The 22889-nt window shown below is 35.6% G+C and overlaps 1 protein-coding gene across 2 annotated transcripts in view; it reads left to right on the forward strand.

Annotated features, from left to right (window-relative positions):
• ZCCHC7 (zinc finger CCHC-type containing 7) overlaps positions 1–22889 on the forward strand; it is a 120171-nt gene that overhangs the window by 49617 nt on the left and 47665 nt on the right. For both annotated transcript variants that reach the window (XM_075208229.1, XM_075208221.1), the window contains exons 3-5: positions 17028–17071; positions 19066–19191; positions 21145–21315. In XM_075208229.1, coding sequence (XP_075064330.1) covers positions 17028–17071; positions 19066–19191; positions 21145–21315 — 341 coding nt within the window. The remainder of the gene's footprint in view (positions 1–17027; positions 17072–19065; positions 19192–21144; positions 21316–22889) is intronic.

Raw genomic sequence — 22889 nt, forward strand, 5'->3', positions numbered from 1 at the left:
TCGTCGCCTACACAAATTTCCCCCTCATCCTCTTCTAATTCCAAAGTGGCATCCTCAATTTGGGTATCACCGGCTACACTCGGGCTATTAAGGCACACATCAGCAGAATGCTCACGATTAGACATCCCACTGTTGGATGGACTCTCCACAGGGATTGTTGTCATTTGTGAATCAGAGCAAATATTCTCCTGTAATGCCTCACTGTTATCTTGCAGCTCGGCTTTGACGCGTAACAGTAGTTGTGCACCAATTGTAGGCTGGGTAACTTTTTGGGATCTGCCACTAATAGCCAAAGGTGAAGGCCTCATTCTCTCTTTGCCACTGCGTGTGTAGAATGGCATGCTTGCAATTTTTTTTTTATCGTCACTTAACTTTTGCTCAGTTACACTTCTTTTTCGCTTCAATACAGTAAATTTTTTTGGGGTTTTTGTTTTTTGCACTAATTTGAAAACACTCTGTTGTTTGACATCGCCTTGGCCAGATGACGTACTGGGAACACTAACATCAGGACTGGTGACAGAACCTGGTTGCTCATTCAGATCATATGTGGACTGCTTTGAATCCATTCTGAGCGCAAACCACTGGGGAGTGCTAAAAATTATTTAGTAGATACTGCTGACAGATATGACTTTTGACAGCCAGAAATATTAATGCACAATTAGGGAGGACACCCCAAAAGCACTGAGGAGTGCTAAAAATTATTTAGTAGATACTGCTGACAGATATGACTTTTGACAGCCAGAAATATTAATGCACAATTAGGGAGGACACCCCAAAAGCACTGAGGAGTGCTAAAAATTATTTAGTAGATACTGCTGACAGATATGACTTTTGACAGCCAGAAATATTTATGCACAATTATGGGGGACACCCCAAAAGCGCTGGGGAGTGCCAAATATGAAGAAAAAATAATAAACCTCTATCCTCCTCTCTGCACTAGCGATTTTGGTTAGAGCAATTGCAAGAACAATATTGTATTCTCTGTCCCTGCTCTAATTAGCCTATGACTACACCCTGCTCTCTCTCTCTCTGTCAAATGGCGATGGATTGCTGTGGAGGCTTGTATTTATAAAGTTGAAGTATCGCGAGAACCGAGCCCCGAGATCCGACGACGTCACAATGACGTTCGGCCTCGATTTGGATTCGGAATGGGCGGGAGAGTACCGAGCTGCTCAGCTCGGTACTCGGATACCCAAAGTTCGGGTGGGTTTGGTTCTCGGAGAACCGGACCCGCCCATCTCTAGTTTTAACAGACACTGCATCAGATTTTTAGCCTTCTGTGTTCAAAACACTGCTGCCATCAGGTAGAGAATCATTGTGTGTTGAACAGTCTCAGTTTTCTTTCTTTTGTTCAGCTAACTTCAAGTGGTACATCATCACTGCTGTTGCTGGTGTCTGAACCACTTTCGTCTGAAGAGTCAGACACATTCTCGTCTACACTGCTATCCAGGCTGTAATTTGAGCTGCCACCAATGGGCTGTATCATACCCCACTTGCCTAACTTCCTTTCGGCAGGTGAAGGCTGTGATGCTCTTTGTCTCTCTGATTTCCGTTATGTGTAAAAAGGGGGGGAAGCTGCCATCCCCTTTTCTTTTGGTGCACTTCCGGCTGTTTTCTGTGACACTGACAGTCAGTTTTGGAGTGCCCACATGTTCTCCATTGCATAAACATAGAAACATTTTTTTTCTCCGACAAAAATGACTCTTTGGACATGCCAGATTTTTATGCTGGGTATAATAGCAAGGTCTCCTGCATTGACTAACATAGTAATTTTGGTGGCGACTTTATTTTGTGTCTCCACTACAGCTGATGTCCCCACATTTTTGGTGTATAAACAGATCAATGTCCCTACAAGTGTAGGAACACAAGTACACACTATACTCACACTCTCAGTGGGCACATGATTAGGTATTGCTTTCTAGTGCTGGATTAGTACCCCCTTTGCCCCTGGAGACATTCTTTACACATTTTGGTCCTTGTTGACATGATAGCAGTATGCAGTTGCTGCAGATTTGTCCATTTCACATTCATGTTGCGAATCTCTTGTTCCACCACATCCCAAAGATGCTCTTGTTAGATTGAGATCTGGTCTGTGTAGGCCATTGGAGTAGACTGAACTCATTGTCGTGTTCGATTAACCAGTTGAGATGATGTATGCTTTGTGCCATGGCACCTTATCCTGCTGGCGGGTAGCCATTAGATGGGTAGACATTGGTCATAATGGATGCACATGGTAAGCAACAATACTAGGTAGGCTGTGGCTTTTAAACAATGCTAAGTTGGTAGTAAGGGTCCTAATGTGTGCAAAATAATCCCCACAGCATTACACTACCACCTTCAGCCGGCAGTGTTGACAAAAGGCTAGATGGATCCATGTATTCATGTTTATACCAAATTCTGACCCTACCATCTGCACATTGCAGCAGAAATCGGGTTAGTCATACCAGGTACCAGTTTTCAAATCTTCACCCGGCCAGTTTTTGGTGAGCCTGTGCATACTGTAGTCCATCCACTTCAAGGTTTGATATGCTGTACAGAGATACTCTTCTGCAACCCACTGTTACAACATTTTCTTGAGTTACTGTCACCTTTCTGTCAGCTTGAAGCAGTCTGGACACTGCCCCTGACCTCTAATTAACAAGGTGTCTTCGATCACTGAACTGCCACTCACTGGATATTTTTGTTTTGCGCACAATTCTCTGCAGTTGTGCTTGAAAATCTAAGTTGATTAGCAGTTTCTGAGATATTCAAACCACCCCACCTTGCACCGTCAATGTCACTTAGATCACATTTCTTCCTCATTTGGTGGTTGAGCCGAACAACAATTGAACCTCTTCACCATATCTGCATGATTGTATGAATTGAGCCATGTGATTGGCTGAGTAGGTGTACCACTGAGTGTGTATGTGTAGAATATGTAAAATATATATATTATATTACACACACACACACGTATATATACATATCCTCCAGGAAAAATAATTGCTGTAATATTAATTAAAAATTGTGGTAGAGAGGGATTAAAGAATTTAGGCATACACAGACAAATTAGAAAACTGCTAGACAGCTAATTTTCTATATATAATTAATCTAGTTTTCTTATGAAACCTTTTTTGCACAAACAGTTATGAATATGAGCACCTCATTTGCCTGCTGATGTACTGAGGGTGGAATCTAAATTAAAACTTTAAATACTACTATTTAATTACCCAAATGGCCATGCCTGTGTTGATGTGGGTTTGGGATTATTCTGTTTTTCAATTTGTTTTAATGCTTCCTTTGCAAAAGCTGATGCATCCCCAGGCCCATTGTGGTCACTGATGAACTATATAAAGATAAATGACATTATGGTAAATTCCACTTAATGACACACATTTAATTTTTAGAACACAGACATTTTCTGCCTGGCAAGCGGAGGCTAATTACCCGAAGATCGAAATAAAATAACTCCTCATTTTCTGAGATAATAGAAAAGAAATGTTACAGATTAATGATGCTATTTATCTCTTTAAAAGTATAAAAAAAATCTGTCTTTATCTTGATAGAATGGTTCCCAAAGGAACCTGGTTATAAAATGAATCAGAAGTTGCAATTTAATAGGTTATTAAAATTGTTTAAATACAGACTGCTCTCGTTCATTCCTTTAAATTTAAATTAAAGATCTGTATTTTATTATGATGTAGGTGCCAAACTTATACTACAGGGAATACATTCTATTATTGACAAAAATGTAATTTTAAACCCTTTTTATCTAAATGTTTTTCTCTCATTTACTTAAACAATAAAACATCAACAGAAGTATAAAAGACATCTCTATTTTATAGCACAAAATACTGTTGGAAACACCACATAGGCCATAAGAACAACATCATTTTAACATACCTGGCAGTAAATTACACCGATTCACACCACTTTGCAATGTTCAAATTATTTATTACTATTGACGTGACTATGAGAATACAAATCTGAAATATTACGTAAATTGACCATTTTGGGCACAATTGTAAGGACTTTCTTTTCATTCATATTAAAAAATTTTTTTTTACCAAAATTACATTGTCATGTTTTGTAACACATTGATCCAAGAAATTACGTCCTTTCTGCAGTATTTTGTTTTTAACGCTACAGGCTTTTAGTTGGAACTTAAAATTGTTAAGCTATTCCAAGACATAATACCTTTTGTAGTTAAGTGGTTCTAATGGCGGTTAGTAGAATTAATGTATACATTTCTTGTGTTATATTGTTATTCCTAAACTGAGTTGGCTACACTGTTTTGTTATTCTTTAAAAAAATAAATAAATAAAAATAAACTATAATATTGCACAGCTCTGTATTTTTTCCTGTTTGTCATTTTTCTTGTCACAACAAGCTTTTAAAGGCAGACTCTTTTAAAAGGATGTTTCATATTTTAATAAATGCATATAATGTGCATTAAAAATAGGTCATTAAAAGTCATTGGTGCCACTTTCACCATTTGAATCCTGCATTAAAAATTTTAGACCACCGCCTGACAAATTTCTTGTGCATTCGCACACACTTGCTAATACAATAGAATGCCTTGACATAATCACAATACTTGAAAGTGCATGCAAAATTCTGTAAAAGGCACCACTATAATACATGTTGAGAGTATGTGTGGTTCATGCATTTTTACCCATGTTCCCAGTGCATGTGTGTGAACAAGCACTGAATGTGTATATGCTGGTTTGTTCATATACCTTGTCGACCTTCCTGACCCCCCTCCTTCCCTCGCAGCTTTTTACCAGCACAAACAAATTGAAAGCTGTTTTGGCAACAGGAAAGGCTACAGAAAAGCTGCACATGAAACGGGAGGGAGTTGGGATAGAAAATTAATTGGTATTCTAAGAATATCTGACACCTTCAAAGAAGCAAATAAGCATGCCATGTTTTAACCGGTCTCGTAAAACAGAAACCATTCATTTAGAACTAAACAACACAAATGGTTCTGTATTATATAAGTTCATTTTCTATTGACCTGATTAAATGGGCATTCTTTCAGAGTTGCTCAGAAATGGCTTTTTAGTCTATGGAAGGATGCCTCTCCTAATGATTCATAATGCTATGTCTGTCAAGCTCTTCATATGAGTAGGATGCAAGGCCTCCACATGATCAAACAATTATCAAATATATAAAAGTTTGTGTGTATATCTCTGAATTTTTAAAATCACTTTGCATGCCAGGTTTATTGGTCTTCATATGCTAATGTTATCCCTGACTGTAAAGTAATAAAACATATCGCCAATTGTTAATGTGTCCCAGTGTTTTACTACTTGCATCATCCTGGAAAAGTCATATTCTGCTTATTGACTGAAAATCTGAATATTGAAAGATTAAGCTGTGAACTTTATCTGCACTTAAAGTAAAATCAATTCCAGACAGTACCTTCCAAATGTGGAAGTTACTTTTTCTTTTTAGTCATGCTGGGCCTGACTCTTCAAGGCACGCCTACTGAGCACAACGTGCGTTTATTTTCAATTAAAAATTGGCTCTGCGTTCCCCCGAATTCAACAAGGAATGGGTCTGAAGATACATGCACTGAGGAATTGGGGTGTAGGTCAGCTCTACTACACAAGACACTGCAGAAGACGTCCAATGCCAATGTGCAATATACATTGGCAAAAGAACACACAGAAATATAAATCTATTGAATCAATGTCACCAGTTAATAAGATAAACATTAGCAATTAAAAATGACAAAAAAATACAAAATACATTTATTAGGATGTCCTTAATGTCTACTGAACATAAAATATATTTTTACAGGTGCTCCTAACTACAGGCAAATGTTTTATCATGCATATAAGCCTGTTATCACTAGTGATTAGGACTTTAGACTAGCCCTGTAGCTGGAGCACGAGAGACGGCAGAAAAATAAGTCACTGTGCGATGCCAAAAGCTTGATTTGCATGTGGCTGCGTGCGCTCCAGTTTGGCTTGCCCTAGTTGTACATTGACTATGGGCGAATGCCCTTTCCCTGCCCCGTTCCCTCCCTGAAATCGTAGACTGTCGTAAGGGTGCTGTGCGTACGATGATGCATTGAACGATGTTCTGTTTCGTATGGTCCGGTTCTGGGCATGTGCAGAGTTATTTTGCGTACAATGTGCACAAAATTGGCATATACGTGCCTTGACGAACCAAACCCGCTATGTTTAATTATATTCATGATCGAATATCAAAAGGCAAAAATAACAATTGGTTTCTAGTTTATTATTTACAATTGTGGAATTGCAGCAGCCTCAATACATAACACATCTAAAGGATTACAGTCCAGCAATCATTCTGATGTGGCAGTTAGGTATGGGTGCTCCATGGCTATGCCAGTTCCTGGAATCCCATGGCAATAAGGAAAAGAATAGTAGGGACAAAATTTTGAAATCAGTGCTTGGACTGGTGGAAAAAAGGAGAACCTCAGCCATTTCTGGATGTCTATTTTTACTATACAGAAAATGTGCTGATGGCTTTGATTTAGAAGTTTCAATGCTTCTTTTCACAATGACTAGACTAGCAAAGCTATTTGTTAATTTAATCCACATTTAAGGTAATATACAGTCTTTTCCTTTTTCTGAATAACCAGTAAACAGACTAAAGCTTGAAAGTACTGAGTAGTTGAATTTGATTATGATAATGTAATTATGAACAAATATTTAGATTGCTTATGTCTTTTCTCCTTATCATATTATGTATCCCGTGCTGTATTTACAGCTGGTGCCTTTCTAGGCATTGTTGATAAATAATTGTGCTTCTCAAATTCTTCTGCCAATTCATTGAATAACCCCATTTCCAATGTTTTTATGAAAAATACTTGGTTGCCATGGTTGCAGAAATGGGACATAAATGGAAGCAAAAGTATACAAAATAAACAACGTATAATGTGTGTGTAAATATATATATATACATGTGTGTATGTGTATGTATATATATATGTATGTATATGTGTATATATATATATATATATATATATATATATATATATATATATATATATATATATATATATATATCCCCATGCATATGCTTGATTGCCTAAGAGCCCTGCATTTATCCCTATACAAATGGGAAGAAAGCTGTAGTTCTGGATTTCAATAATCCGCCTTGGTTTTTGTACACACTTTGTGCGACTAATGTGTACCTACATTCTCCTTTCGCTATCGATGCAGAAGTGCATGGTCATTGCTTCTTGGTGAATAAGAGAACTGTTAAAGCAGATTTGTAACAGACTATTGTGGACATTATATGATATCTCTAATACAAAGGGGTTCCTGGGTGCACTGGATCTGGAGACACAGGAGTTGAGGAAAATACACCTCTATTGCTACCTTGGCTTTATAATAAGCCTAAATATTGCAATCATATTTCAAGTTCACATTTTTAAGTCATGCAGCACTTTTTTTTGTATTCTCCCTTAAATAGCTCACTTTGCTTATGGAGATGCTGTTCTATAACATATTAATATGGGCATGCAAAAAGAATTAAAGATTTGATTCAAAGATGAAAGAGGAGTTGTTGTTTTTTTTTCTTGTGAATTGTGTATTAGGGAGGAGATGCTGCCCTTCAAATGTTCTGTCTTCCAAAAAATTCCAAAATGCAATTATACAAAACCCTGCAGATACTGCTAACAATGCAGTTATTGAGAGAATTGAGAATGATGTCTACTCTGATATTAAAGCTAAAACACTTTAGCACCGAATATGAGTTATGTAAATGAACATTTTGCCATTCTGAACAAAGCACTATCTTCTGCTGAGTCGGGCATGAAACCTGACATTGCCTTTCTTCTTTTCACCCTGATGACAACTTTCCTGCCTATTTTTAACTTCATCTCATCATACACTGTGTGAGAATATCACTGCCTTATGGGCATTTAATGTATTAAATTGTTAACAATAAACATTAAGTAGCGCTCTCACTAAAGATCAATTTATAATATCTTAAGAATTTTTGTAAAGTGTAGTGATGATTTTTTTTTTTTTGCTGTTCCTCTTTTACTGCAACATTGCATAATTTCAGTTAAACTCACTGCAAGGGGATTTGAGTAGATACAGTAGAATACAAGATATTTGTGTTTCGAAGAAGACTCTTATAACTGCATTACCACTTCGGAAAATATTTTCCTACCATATCTGCTCCCCCTGTACAGATCCCCTGGGGCTACTCCATGTCACCAAATTTTCTCCAGCTCCTCCGTTTCTCTCTCTGCTCTGGCTAAAAACCAAGGTAGCAGGAGAAGAGGACCAAGCTCAAGCGGCAATCAGGAGCTTATTGATTTGCTGGTTCAGCTTTAGGAAAAATGGCGGCATGCAGCAGCCCTGTGGCTCCTGTTAGAAAAATATTTTCCGAAGTGGTCCTCTGGTTCTCAGACTTGGGGAGAGGGGTATGTTAGGAAAATATTTTCCCATGTGGAAATGCCAACTCCATGTAAAAGGGGGTGTCTACTCAAAGCTTAATATAGTAAGCTGCAACCAGAACTAATATTAAGTTAAAAGTAGGCTTCTACTTCACTGGAATGTTTGTCTCCCACTGGGTGCCCAAAGCTTTTAACAGTTGAGTCAATCTATTGTTGTATATGCATACTGAAGGCTCACCATAACGAATTCCATCCCATACTAACTGTTAGGGTTTTGAGTGGAGTTTTTGTTATACATCTTGTGATTTTAAAAATTACTTTAGCTCTCATTTTGAACCATGTATTCCTGAGAGCCTAAACAAGAGAAAAATGTGGTTTGTTCAGCAAACACTACAGAAAAAGCAGTTATAGACAGACTTGTACACTTTTTTTTTTTTTATTTGTATGAGTTTATATAAATAGGGGAAGATAATCCTGAATCATCTGTACTTGTATTAATTAAATATGAATCCAACAATGTTATGTTTTTTATCTTATTATTTTTTTTGAATAGATTTGGAGCTTACATATTTGTATGTGATTTGTATTTACAGGAATTGAACACCTTATGGGGTTTTGTTTTTATAATTAATGGAGATTTTAAAATAAAACCTTACATGTAATGTATAAAAAGGACTGATGTATGTAGTTGATTATCCTATACACTCTGCCAGAGAGCCAACTAGGTCACGCTATATGTATGGCCACAAATTGCAGGGTGTATGGGCCCAAAAAGACAGGTAATGTAATATGAAAAACTGCATGGTATTTGTTATACAGCTCCAAATCTTCATATTCTAAGACGGTTCCACCATATAATATACAATTATTAATAGCACATCCACAAAAGTTGACATGCAAAACATTATATTATTTAATGTGAGTAAACAATGACAATTCCTTCAACAAATATACATATAAGAACATGTAGCTACGTAGTTCAAATTCAAGGTGCTAATTAATACATAGTGTAATGTTCACAAAAGCATACCAAATCAGAATAGTTTTTTTATGCCATCTTTTTATAAGTGTACTATTTTATGATTTCTCGCAGACATTTATTGACCCCATTAACTGTGCCTTGTTAAATTGGCCACAGACACAAATTAGGCTAATCTAAAGGCAGAATGGGGGAACTTATTTTAAGCTTCATTATGTAATATCACTCATATTACATAAAAAGTGAGATTCATCTTACTCATGATACAGTCTCTACAAAAATAAAGCACAAACTTCTTATACAGTTAGGTCCTTAATACTTCACTGTGTGCTCCAAGTACTTCTGCATTTAGCATGTAGGAGACGGCCCCAAGTCTCGGGAACACTGCGCGCCCCCAGCTGCTTAGAACGCCTCTATTCTATTAACTGAGCAAATACTCTGGTTTAATCCATCCTGTGCACACATCTTTCGCTGCTGTGCTAATATCACTATTGATGTTGGTGCTCATATATTTGGCTTGACAGGCCAAATGTATTTCTTTTATTATACTATGACCTACATATGTCTGTAAATATTCAGTATTTAAAAGAAATGTAATTTTGTAAACAAAAATGTATCTTGGGATGAATAATATGTCTTCATTATTTTTAGCTTCTGTTAGATTCACTGTCTAAACAGTATTTTCTATTGTTTGGACGTACTGGTCTATTTGTATTTCAACATAGGATTAGGGAAACTTAACACCTTAGTTAACCATTAAAACATTTTTGAAAATCCAGAGCCTCTGAAATGGAGAAGTAGGAGCGTCTCATGTCACATATATTTAATGGTTATGGCATAACAAAAGATCATTCCTTGTAAGTGTTATTTGGCTTAGTATGAAATGCACATATATTATAGCTACCAAATATTTTATATTATGCCGGCGAATAAGACAGACAGGAGCAAATAAAAAAAAAATTTCCACTTCACTGTTGAATACCTCTTTGCTTCTCTCCTTACCTAAAACTGCTCTTGTCTGTAAATATACAAGACAGCATCCAATCGGATGTCGCCTAACATATACAACCCCCCCCCCCACCGATGAGGTCACATTTCTGCACACCTTACTGTGTGTTACAGTTGTATAGGTTCTTTTCTATTCTGTTCATTTATTTTTACATGTCGGCAAACTACCTATCTTCTGGGCAACCATGAATGTTCATGTATATTAAAGAGTGAGGAAAAACATTACTGGCTGGAGCAGACTCACTATGCCTCTGAGAATCCTCCTGTGACGAGATCAAGGTGGCAGCTTTCGGGACATTGGCTCTGACGGCTAATTTAAATAAAATCTAAAACCTTTAATAGAATGAGGAACAGTTCTATTATTTTAAAGTCACATTATGATTATAAGACACTTACCACTGTTTTGGGCAGAAAGTTCATCTTCTAGTCTCTCACAACAAATTGATAACTGCTTTCAAGTGCACTATTTTTTTGTCTGAATTGCCTACACTTCATGGGCTTAGTTTTCATGCTATATATGTACTGTATGAAGTGATGCAATTTGTATTTCCGAAAAGTCATGTATGGGCTTTATTAAATATATCCGTCTATATTTCTATACATGCAAAGGGCAAATTTGAAATTTGTTCCTCCAGTTACTGACTTATCTACTAGTGGTATCATACTTTTTATTAATCCTAGCTTATCACTTATAAGGCCACTAAAGTTACATACAAAGTGTGTTAAGTCATTTACAAAATTAATTTAATTTAAGAAACAGAACTATTTGTAAGGATTGTATTAATGAAAGTATGTTATTCCACAATCCATTTCATGGATACATTAAAGTGAAATGATTTTAATGATCGAAGTCAACAAAAATTGTAAAAAAAATATATCAAGACCTTTTTGCTGGTGCATGGAGATCACATGCAGGAAATGTTTTACACACTTTTGTAAGTCCAGCACCTAATGCACGGTTTACGAATAATACTATGATCTATGTATAATTTTAGTTTTTATTGCTATTTGGTTAAACATTATTGAGCCCCAGTTTTTTGTGTAGAACTTTGCCTGTATTGATAATGCCTTAGGCCTGTGCCAGGATGGTAGGAAGTGTCTCTTTCTGCAAATTATTTATTTATCCATGTTGTTTCTTTTAAGCCATTTCTATTGTATAGCAATTTAATGAGTTGTGTATCCACCAAGTTAGTCAAAGATTTGCCTAAAGCAATTTTTCCTCTCTTTCCCACTTCCCCCAAAGTTGCTTTTGTTATGTATTGCCTTGCTAATCCTTGTGTTGAGCGGTATCAGACATAACCTTTCTTAGGGGCAGATAGTCCACTCTTCCGCTTTCTTTGTTCACGTTCTCCTTTAATAGGAGAAGTCAACAGGGAGGACAAAAAGAGACTGAAAGTTGTATTTAATCAGGGTCAGAGGGGTGGTGTTCAGACTGACGGGCCCACAGGCAGACTGGCCTTTTATGCTTGCCGACACAGATGGCCCAGTTGCATTCATGTAAAGGAAGAGAAAGCATCCCAGTCGAAGCCATTGTAGGCCAGCATCGTTACACTTGACGAGGGTTGCCAAGGGCAACAGACAAGTATCACCAGAACCGTGTGATCACCAGCCTGCACCATTGAAAGCATTGAGTTAAAGCACAGCTTTCCATGGGGCTCTCTGGCAAGTTGATGCTCATGTGTTGCATTAGCTTTCTTTTTATCCCATGTAATTTGCTTCCGGACCCTTTTGCCGTCACCAGAGCTTTAGAAATCCAACTCTTTTGAGCACTAGCCTTTTTCCTGATGCAGACCACAATTTTATTTGATCATGACTGTAAAAGGGTTGCAGTAGTTCCTTAGTGAACGATTGCTCTTTGCATTTATTGTTACCTCCTGACTGCTAAGAAGTGTTTTTTTATTCTCACTATTTACAGCAGGTAATCTAGGCTTCACAAACTCTATTCTGTTACATTGCAATTTTATTGGTTTGTGTATTAAACTACACATAATTCGATACCAAAACGAATTGCGCATTTTTGGTATGATAATATTGATTATTAATTTATTACATATTTCAAAAAAAAAATAATCTTGAAAAGACTACTCTAATTTGCCAACCAAGTATTTATTAGCTGTATTGACAGCCTTTGTCAGTGGATGGGCGGAATACAGGTCCAAACTACCAGTTAACCTTTTACTATTTTTGCCAGTCATGTTATGCATTTTTTCCAGACAGACTATTTTACTTGTCCCTGGGGTGAAACAAAGGTTAACTGAAATTTCCTCTCTTCTGTACCTGAACAAATCAGCAGTTTGCTGAGGAAGTCCCATTGATGGCTTGTAAGAGTGACAGACCCTATTTAAAGAACTCCCCCAACTGTGAGGCAGTCCAAGCATGCCATGAATTTAACTCTTCCTGTGGTCCACATCATTGTAAGCTACAAAGAGGACAGAAGAAAAAGAGCACTTTGTTCAATGAACATCACGCTAATCTTTGAAAACCCTTGAACCTTTCACACAAAACAGCTATGCTAAAGTCTCCAACTACAATCCATGAGAGTAAAAATAAACAAAACAGGTACACTGAAAACAATGACTCGTTTTCTGGACATGTGCACACGCCTATAAGTACTACTAGCCTTCTGAAGCCTAAGTATAGTAAAACAATATCCTCTTATAACTTATGTAGCATACACTTGCTTGAATGAAAGTCAAAACAATTTTATGCTGTCTATTGGATTACGTAATCAAATAAAAAGAACCAAATAAGATAAAAAATAAGCAGACAAGCATTAGTTGTTTGAGGGCTAATTATGTTCTTCTAGGTCTGCCACGTATGTGAAGGATATCTCACAAAGACTAGACGTAATGTTTATTATTTATCACACGGCTTCAATAAGAGTGTGACAGTAACCTGAGTGAGCCTCATATGCCTGTATTAAAAGTAAGCTATTATGATATTAACTGCTAGCACCACTAGAGATCCTACAGTGGTCCAGGCATTTGCTGAGAGAAGCTGGATTCAGTGACTGAATGCAATAAGTGATCAGTTCCATGCACTGTTTATGGAGAGCCTATTGTCTGCTGTTACATTTACCTCTATGTCTGCAAAGAGGAGCCAGTCAGCTCTTATAAGCATCCAGGGAAGATGTGATTTGGTTTTTTTCCAATTCCAAAACAAAAGTGTAATCAGTCCATTTTTAAATGCCATTGCGACAAAGTTCCTGAGATTTGCCCCTATGCATCCCATTGTTTTCACAACAGAATCTAATAATTGTACAGATGCCACTTGTGTTTTTTTTTCCTTTTGCCAATTACTGTTTGGTATAATAAGTATGTTGTCCCTGAAGCTGTCCAACCAATCATGCACTTATTTATCACACCTAAAATAGCTTTGACAACTTTTTTGACACCCACTGTATACAATTCATTTTTCTTCTTCCTAATGAGAAAGCGATAGCCAAGCTTATTAAGGAATGTTACGTTATCTATACGATTACCAGGTAAGATGGTAAAGATATTATTCAAACTGGTTTTACAAAATAGTATATATGTTTTAATGCAGTATTTCTTTAAATTGGAGAACTGTAAACACCACTTCAATATGATGCATGTTCATATTTGTGAACAAGAATGTCAGTCGTCTTAAAAGCAATTATTGGATAACTTTTATGAATATGTATTCCATCCTTGCTGCATTTCTGCTGGCATTCAAGTTGTGTGGAATAAAACATGATTTTACCCAGAATAGCCACATTAAAATGGTAACTCATTAGCAGTGGATTATTATTTTATAGTAAGTTAGATTAAAGAAAAGTTTAAGTTTAGGCACACATTAAACCAATTGCATTTGTTAGAGGGATTATGCATAAACTGAATTCAAGAAAGAATATTTGCAGATGTTCAGAAAGTACAGTAACATTATGGTGGGCTTTACTATGCAGAATTAGTTACTCTGCAACACATTATTAAGATGTTCTTATGAAAGGGCAGTGTTGTAACTGGTTTAAATGAATACTGCATATGATTACTACATAAATACACAACAAGCTTTCTATGCATAGCAAAGATTTTTAAGTCAGTATGTTTAGTACCAGTAATGAAAATGATGAACTTGCCCAAATGCATATACATACATATTTTAAAATTATTATCGAGGCCTCTGCTCGCCCACATGGCATAAGGCTAGGCTGACAGCTTCCAAATGTAAAGATGTAACAAAGGCACCATTTATTTCACAAGTGTGGAACGCCTCACAATAGAGTATGTTTTGTTTTTTTTCCCCACTTCCTTTTGTTTTCATTAATTCCAGCGGGTTCAATACCACCTTCTAATTTCTGGTAGTGGTCTTTTGTAAGAAAGCTAAAAGCAGCAGCTAGAATCTCATGCACCGACCAATCCAATTCTGAAACAAAGGTGTTTTAATTGAGTGGCGCTGTGTAACTCTGCAGCTCCCTATTGTTTTACCATGTACTTTTCTGCAGTGATTACAAGAGGTCACTGCCCCCAATTTACACAGTGTTGTGACTGTATCTCTGGTGCATAATAATGTAAGCATGGCAAACAGATTTTTGGCAAGCATGGGGCATTAGAAGGGCATGACTGTCATAGCACGTGCAAGATTGTGCTTTTATTCGCCTCTACTGTAGTGAAGTTCAGCTTTTCTGTTCAGTTTATGGTATTGGACTTTCTATATTAGTATTTAAAAGATTTGTTATTTTTATTTCCAAAGATGCAATAAAATAAATTATTAAAAACATAATGCTGCAATATTGTTGTATCTGTTTTCTGTGTCATATTGCTGCAAGGATTGTAATAAAACCCATATCTTGTATTGTCGCTATTCTAGGAAAGATTTCTATTTTTAAAAAACTGGGTTATTTTTAAAATAATAGTAAACCAAAGAATTTCTGGTATTCTAAAAGTGATGGCAGCCCACACCTGAAGCTGACATTCTAGGTGAAGTCGTGTGCTAGAATATAAGATTATCATTTCTTGCATTGTTTTAGTGAAATGTTTCATAAAAAAAACCCTGCAATTTAATTTGACTATTAGGGGCCAATTCAATTAGAATAACGCAGGCTGCACACTTACCGCTGGTACGGTAAAAGTGTGCAGTATTAACGTTAGTACTGTAATTTTAACGCTGATGTTTGCTCGCATCTCTCGGTTGTTTGTTTTTTCTGTTAGTAAAAATATATTAATAATTTTATGCACAACAAACTGCAACATTTTCTCAAAAGCTCATAATTTCTTAAATATGCTATAAAGTCTGTTAAACATTGTATCTTTAACACATGTATTTAAATATAGTGCAGTTGACTTGGAACCTACACAAGCAAATTAATTTAGCCCTGCATTGGCTCTATTTGCCTTCATAGTTCTGCTCATTTAGGTTTTTGAAACAAGATTTTGTGATGTTTAGTACTGTTACATTGTTTGTGAGGTTTGTGTATTATATGTAGTATGGCTTTTTTATAGATATACTTCATATACCATGTGTTATTTTACACACATCCAAGTTCAAAAAAATAATTTCGAAATTCAAATAAAAGATCACAATAAAAAAGGTAACTTTGAATAGTAAACCTCTTATTTAAAAGTACCCACAGCTTTAAGTACATACCAAACTGTACTGTTTTTTTTGTTGTTGCTACAAATGACGTAATGGACTGCAAATATCCAAGGTTTCTGTAAACTACATACATACATATATGTATATATATATGTGTATATGTATGTATGTATGTATGTATGTGTGTGTGTGTGTGTGTGTGTGTGTGTGTATATATATATATATATATATATATATATATATGTGTGTGTGTGTATATATATATATATATATATATATATATATATATATATGTGTGTGTGTGTGTATATATATATATATATATATATATATATGTGTGTGTGTGTGTATATATATATATATATATATATATATATATGTGTATGTATGTGTATATATATATATATATATATATATATATATATATATATATATATATATGTGTTTGTGTGTGTGTGTATATATATATATATATATATATATATATATATATATATATATATATATGTACATATATATAATGTGCACTTTCTTTCAATCCCAGTTGATACATAAGCGTTACTCTTATTTTGTTCTGTAATTACTGCAATTAGCACTGTTTATTTACTTTTTTATCTTTGCATTATTTTTTAAAATTGTATCTATGGAAAGCGTCAAAAGTTGAGAATATAGAATTTAAAACAAAATAATTTGCAATACAATTTATATTTATATTGGAATTGAATCAGAAGTGGGAAAGTAATGCAAATATTTGTTTTACCTTCCTGCGTACAGTCCTGCACTAATGTGATCTACATTAATGATGTTAACTAACACCATATTTGCCATACCTTCTATAAAACAGACATAACGATAACACATTTCAACTGTAATTAAAATATGCGAAGTATCATCATACACATTACTCAATGCCCTTTGAAATAGTTATCTTTGTCATAAAAAGGCTTCCGCAGGGTGTCGGATATAAATTTGTCAATCAATTATGCATATTAAATTCACAATCTTCTCCCCCATTCAAACTTAAAATTCTGCTTTTTACTTTGTTTTCTAAAAAAAATGGCAATATGTTATTTTGCTTCATGCAAAGATAATTAATATAAGGTTTTATTTTTCTTATAGGTGAGAATGAAATTCAGTGGTCAATTAGTGAGAAGGATTCCGAGGTAAGAATAAAGAATTTTTTTTCAAGGTATATTAACCACACACTACAGTATTAGTACAGAGAAAGCAACATTAAGAGTAGTATTTTCCCCATTTAAATTCTAATATGCTATTTTGCCCTCCCAAAGGGGATAAACCTAATTTGTTGGTTAAAACAAGGTTCATCAAAATGTTGCCTATAATTTAACTGGAATCTAGTGATATGATTGAGACAGTTTGGCTTAGAGCACAGTTTAGACTCATTTTTAAAAATGTGTTCCACTTTTATGTTTTGTTTTTTTTCTTTCTTTTTACTAAGGCTAGTGACACACAGATGCCTTGAGTGGCCATGTTTTTTTTTGTTGTGTTTTTTATGGGAATCTGGCACATACACTATCTGTTAAGTGCAGGCAAATACAGTGTAAGTACCTATTGTCTGTCACCTAAACAGTGATACACTGTATAAATACTGTAGGCAGTGTTCATAGAGTGTATCAGCATTGGTGTGCTAAGAGTTCAGCATTTTGCAGGGGTTGCTATGTACAGGAAAATGTACGGTGGACCCTGTGTGTCTTGAGTCTTAAATTTACAGGCGCACAATAAATTTGTTTGTGATTTTAACAAAGTCCCCTCATTGTTATCCTAATTATTTAGTAAGTGCATATACAGTTCCACATAAAAGATTGGGGTATTTTCTGAATCACTACATGTTCCAAGAAATGTTCTGCTGCCATTTATTTCTAAGCTAGTTCCTGGCAACATATGACTGTGGATCTCATTTGCTTTACTCCCTATCAGACATATTGTTGACGTAAATGTGTAAGCATGGACCTTTCACCAAGTTTTTTTTACAACTGAATTATGGTGTCTTGTTCCATTTTGATCAGTTTAACCAGTCAACCATTCATTAACTTGGTGCTTGTGTTATATGATCTTCTTACCTGGATTGTGTAGAGGTCTTTAAATCGCTAATTCTTCCCCATGAATGCGATGGGCAGCCCCAATGACTACACACACAGGACCCTTAAACATAATTTTGCCCATTTACTGCTGGTCAATTTTTGGATCACAAATTTATTTTCAATAGGCCATAATTTAAAGGTCGGCCATTGAGTCCTAGGTTTGGGGTACAAGCAAGGATATGCACTTGCCATTACTTTTGAGACCAGAATACTGCTCCAACAGATAAATTGCTTTCCTAAGAAACCATTGGAGAAATCCACATATGTGTGCAAACTGCTTATGCATCTTTGAATCTAATGTTAAGAATATAAAATGTATGTACATGCTTATACACACCTATGTCTTGTTTTAAAATTTTATTTAATTGTTTTATTGAAATGTTTGTTTGGAACCATATTTTGAAAAGTAATTGTTATAAAATAACAAGCGAAAAAAAGCATTATCTAATGAATGTTTAATTATAGCGAAAAATATTGAAAATAAGGAATAGTTGCTATCTAAAACTGACATGTTTAACCCTTTGACTTCCACCGCTAAAGGATTTGTTGCAATGGCTGTCCACTTTGAAGGCCATGACCATTAACCGTTTGGTGAAAGGCAATTACCTGGCCTTCGGGATTTGCCAAATCCTTTTATGATGATACAGACACACTGAGGTCTATATTCCTAGTTCTGTGCCAAAGATCTCCATTTCGGCAGTCTATTGGCGAGTCCTTCCGCAATAGGGGTGGATAGGCCTAGGTCATCAAAAACCTAAATCCAACAATTAAATTGGCCTAATTTGAGCATATAGTAAATCTGAGGTTAAAATATGAGGTTTGGGCCTTATAGAAACACACACATTCTTTAACAGAGACATTCTCAGGAAATGCAAGGACAAAGCAAATCCTTCAGGTATATGCTGGCTGTAAAGCGATAGCGGATAGTATATATTGGGGTACATTATGAAAACAATATGAATAGAAATATGTTTCCATTTTGAATTATTTTATAATTTGAACCTCACTTGTATCACTGCTTTACAGTCTCTCTTGTCCTTCCCCGAATACTTCAGGCTCAAATCGGTAACTTTACTCCATTGAGACGTTACAACAACCGGTACTACGGAGAAGACAAGAATGTTGTATGCAGGAACTGTAACCACCGGGGACATCTGTCCAAAAATTGTCCTGTTCCTAAGGTGAAACTTAATTCATGGCTGAATGTGAACTACAAGATTAAAGCACTTTGAGGGTTGGATTACTGTGAAAATCAGTTTAGTGGTAACTACAATGTATAAACTAAACGTGTGTGAAATACAACATTGTGGGGGCATAAATGCAATATGACATAGTATTTGTAGTAATAAAGCATGAGAAAAACCATATTCATCTTATATCATTTGTACATGGAGTTTTTTTTAAGATTACTTGTAATTGTTGAAGCTCAATGTGAATTTATCACTCTGGAAGAATGTGATCAATTTTCAACACTAAGAATAATAACCAGATGTGGTATAACATTTATTAGCATTTCTGCTACAATTGCTTTAATAGTTTTCGTTTTTCTAGTGTGACACTAAACTAAAAGAGCAACTAAGACGGTTTCCAAATATCACGTAAATTAACAAGTAATACATATATTGGCAAATAAATGCCTCCAGAATAGCTGGCAGTTCTACATCCACACACATGAACCTTTGCTACGTTCACAGAGCAGAGAATGCAACATCAGTGCTTCTCAAAATAGTGATCTGTTGATGACTGACGAGCACTGAAACTACCCTGAGATCTGTTTTGCAACAATTTGTGACCATAATCCTTATGGAGTTTGCTAAAAATCAAAAATCAAACAAAATTCAACAGATTCAGGATTATTAAAGCACTTGTCATAATGACAACGGGTGAAAGTTTAATGTACACTTACCCTGCTGTCTGGATCACTGCCACTTTTATTACCTTGCATTGAAGAAGAGCAGGCCAGGGATATAAAGTAGATCACCATCTATATTTCTTACAAATGTGGAGCTGTTCTGCACAACTTGTTTTCTGCTCTATGTAAATGAACTGAGTAAAAACTATGTGTGCTGTGTTCTATGTTCCAGTTCCCCGGACAATGCTTATTTTACAAGAATGAAACTCTACTCTAGATTAATGGGATTTGTTTGAATTAGCGCATGTAACTAATGTGGCACTTGAAATAAAGCAATTTGTTGCAATTATAAACCAAGAAAACTTCATGTCAAATGAATCTATATTTACTAAAAGCAGTTGTAATACCACATGGATGTATTAAGGGATCTTTATATGGAAAAAGTTATGTTAATTAAAGAATAAGCAAAGGGTTTTGTACATTGTACTATCTGTATATATGTGTGTTACACCCACTACAAAATGTAGAGAATCCAATCTCTAAATGTGATGTCACACAGTGTAGTGTGTTCATCCTGTTGATATGTATCGTATTTCCCCTTGTATAGGACGCTCCACTGTATAAGACGCACCTATATAAATCGTGAAAAAATTGAGGATAAACATTATCCTCAATTTTTTCACAGAGTATTTGTGCAGCTTATACAGAGGAGAGACAACGCTATAGTGAATTCTGACTTACCCTTTCAGATGATTTCTCTATCTGGTAAAGTCTTCTGTCTTCTCTCTGTCAGATCCTGATGCTGGAAACCCGATTAAGATCCTCTCTGCGATGTCCGGATGTCCTTTCAGGACCTTGACAATCCTTTCAGGACCTTGTGAAGGTACTGAAAGGACATCCGGACATCGCAGAGAGGACCTTAATCGGGTTTCCAGCATCAGGATCAGACAGAGAGAAGACTTTACCGGACAGAGGAGTCATCTGACAGGGTAAGTGCTACTACCCCTGTATAAGACACACCCAGTTATTAGATCCAAAATTTTGGGGGAAAAGGTGCGTCTTATACATGGGGAAATACGGTATGTCAGTTGTACCAGGCAAGCACACATGGTACGTTACCAAAAAGGGAATTATGCTAATACAGAAATTAAATGGACTAAATGGTCAATCCATCTGCATGGCTTATTTGCGTATTGTACTGAGAGTGTGTAGCTCAGAAATTTCCGTAAGTTTTCTCATTGTTTTAGTGATTAATTCTTTTTGTTTTATTTTTTACTATCAGAAATTGCCAGCTTGTTGCCTTTGTGGTAGGCGTGGGCACTTGCAGTACTCTTGCACAGCTCTATACTGTTCAAACTGCTTCTTGCCTGGTCATTTACATCAAGATTGTACAGAGCGACCTCATTGGCAGAAAAAGTGTCATCGTTGTTCTATGACTGGCCATTATGCTGATGTAAGTATGACGCCTTCTTTCCCTCTTTATGTAAATTAGTCATCACAAATACTGTGTTTGCTGTCAAAATACTCGATCTGCTAAGTGTGGCTATGGCTTTAAATTTTAACAAACAACTTGTCAAATTCTTCATGCCAATATTTCTATATTTTGAATATAGCACTTGTTGCTGGGAAAATAGGTAAAAACACATGAAAACTAGATGCGTTTTAGTGGAACGGTTTTAACTTTTTTTCTATGTGGTTTTCATGGGTTGCGCATTTCTCAGTATAACGTATTGTTAAAGTAAAAGTAAGTAACATAAGTCTATTACAGTAAGAGAAATATGTTAAACCATGTTCTGAACTTTTAAAGACTGTGTTAGCATTTTCTACAGCAGTCGTGGGAACATCATTATTGCCTCTTATTTGACCTATTTCTAATACACTTTTGTTGCATTTATTAACATGTGAACAAGCCCAATTATATATGAAACTTGTACCTAAATATTTCCTTATCAGAACACATATTGTGTCTAAAAATGTGTGAGTTTACGTATGCATGGTGAATACTGACGTTTCTTACCAAAGGGTTATCTTATTTATTTGAGCATGTACAATATTAATGGTAGAACACATATTAATAACCCTTTTATTTTTCTGACAACAGCCACAGTGAACTGACGGATTAGTCAGGTTCTGTCACATATATATTTTTAGAGAAATTTTGGACGACCAGGTAAAATATTCCAATAAAACCTTTTTATGTTGTATTTGTGTGTATATTAGGAGATTTAGATTGTAAGTTCCAATGGGGAAGGGAGACTGATGTGAATGAGTTCTGTGTGCAGCGCTGCGGAATTAGTGGCGCTATATGAATAAATAGATGATGATGATGCATTTTTGGATCAATAATTTTATTTTGTGTGTATAATGTGTGATTGTATCTAAAATGTCCCTAATTGAAAATGACGTAGTCCCATGGAACCCCCTCAGTAGCAGCTGTCAAATGTGCAAGATAAGATCATGAGAAACTGCACTTCCTTAGCTTGTATTTGCATAGAAAATGCACTTCAACATTTCCTAAACATGAAAGCAGCATAGTTAGGAGGTTGAAAGACATTGCTATAATAAAGATAACCAAACAAGAATTGATTTAAAAGATTTTACACTATAACAGTTCTCAATGGAAAAGGAAGCACAGGTTTAAAAGTTCAGAAATGTAATCAATATCAATATAATTAGTCATGACTCGTTTGTCAATTATGAATGTACCTGCCAGCCCTTATGCTGAGTAAGTTATGTCTTATGAATGTCAGATGAGATCTGTTTAAATAAGTGTGCTGAATCCCATTGAATTGGGGGATACACTACTGCATCATCATTCTCATTGGGTATATCATCTGTAATGGCCTTTTATATATGTTTTATAGCTTTACAGATCTATTCAATAGTTGTTTCATTTTATACATGATCTTTATCTTGATTATGTGGGTATTCTAATTTTTTATTACATTCTCTAAATGTGGTTTGGATTGAAATGGGTCTGACTTTTTGCTGTTTAGATAGAGTACATTAATGAAATGGGTGGTCAAA

The sequence above is a fragment of the Mixophyes fleayi genome, chromosome 1, assembly GCF_038048845.1.
Source record: "Mixophyes fleayi isolate aMixFle1 chromosome 1, aMixFle1.hap1, whole genome shotgun sequence".
Taxonomy (NCBI): Eukaryota; Metazoa; Chordata; class Amphibia; order Anura; family Limnodynastidae; genus Mixophyes; species Mixophyes fleayi.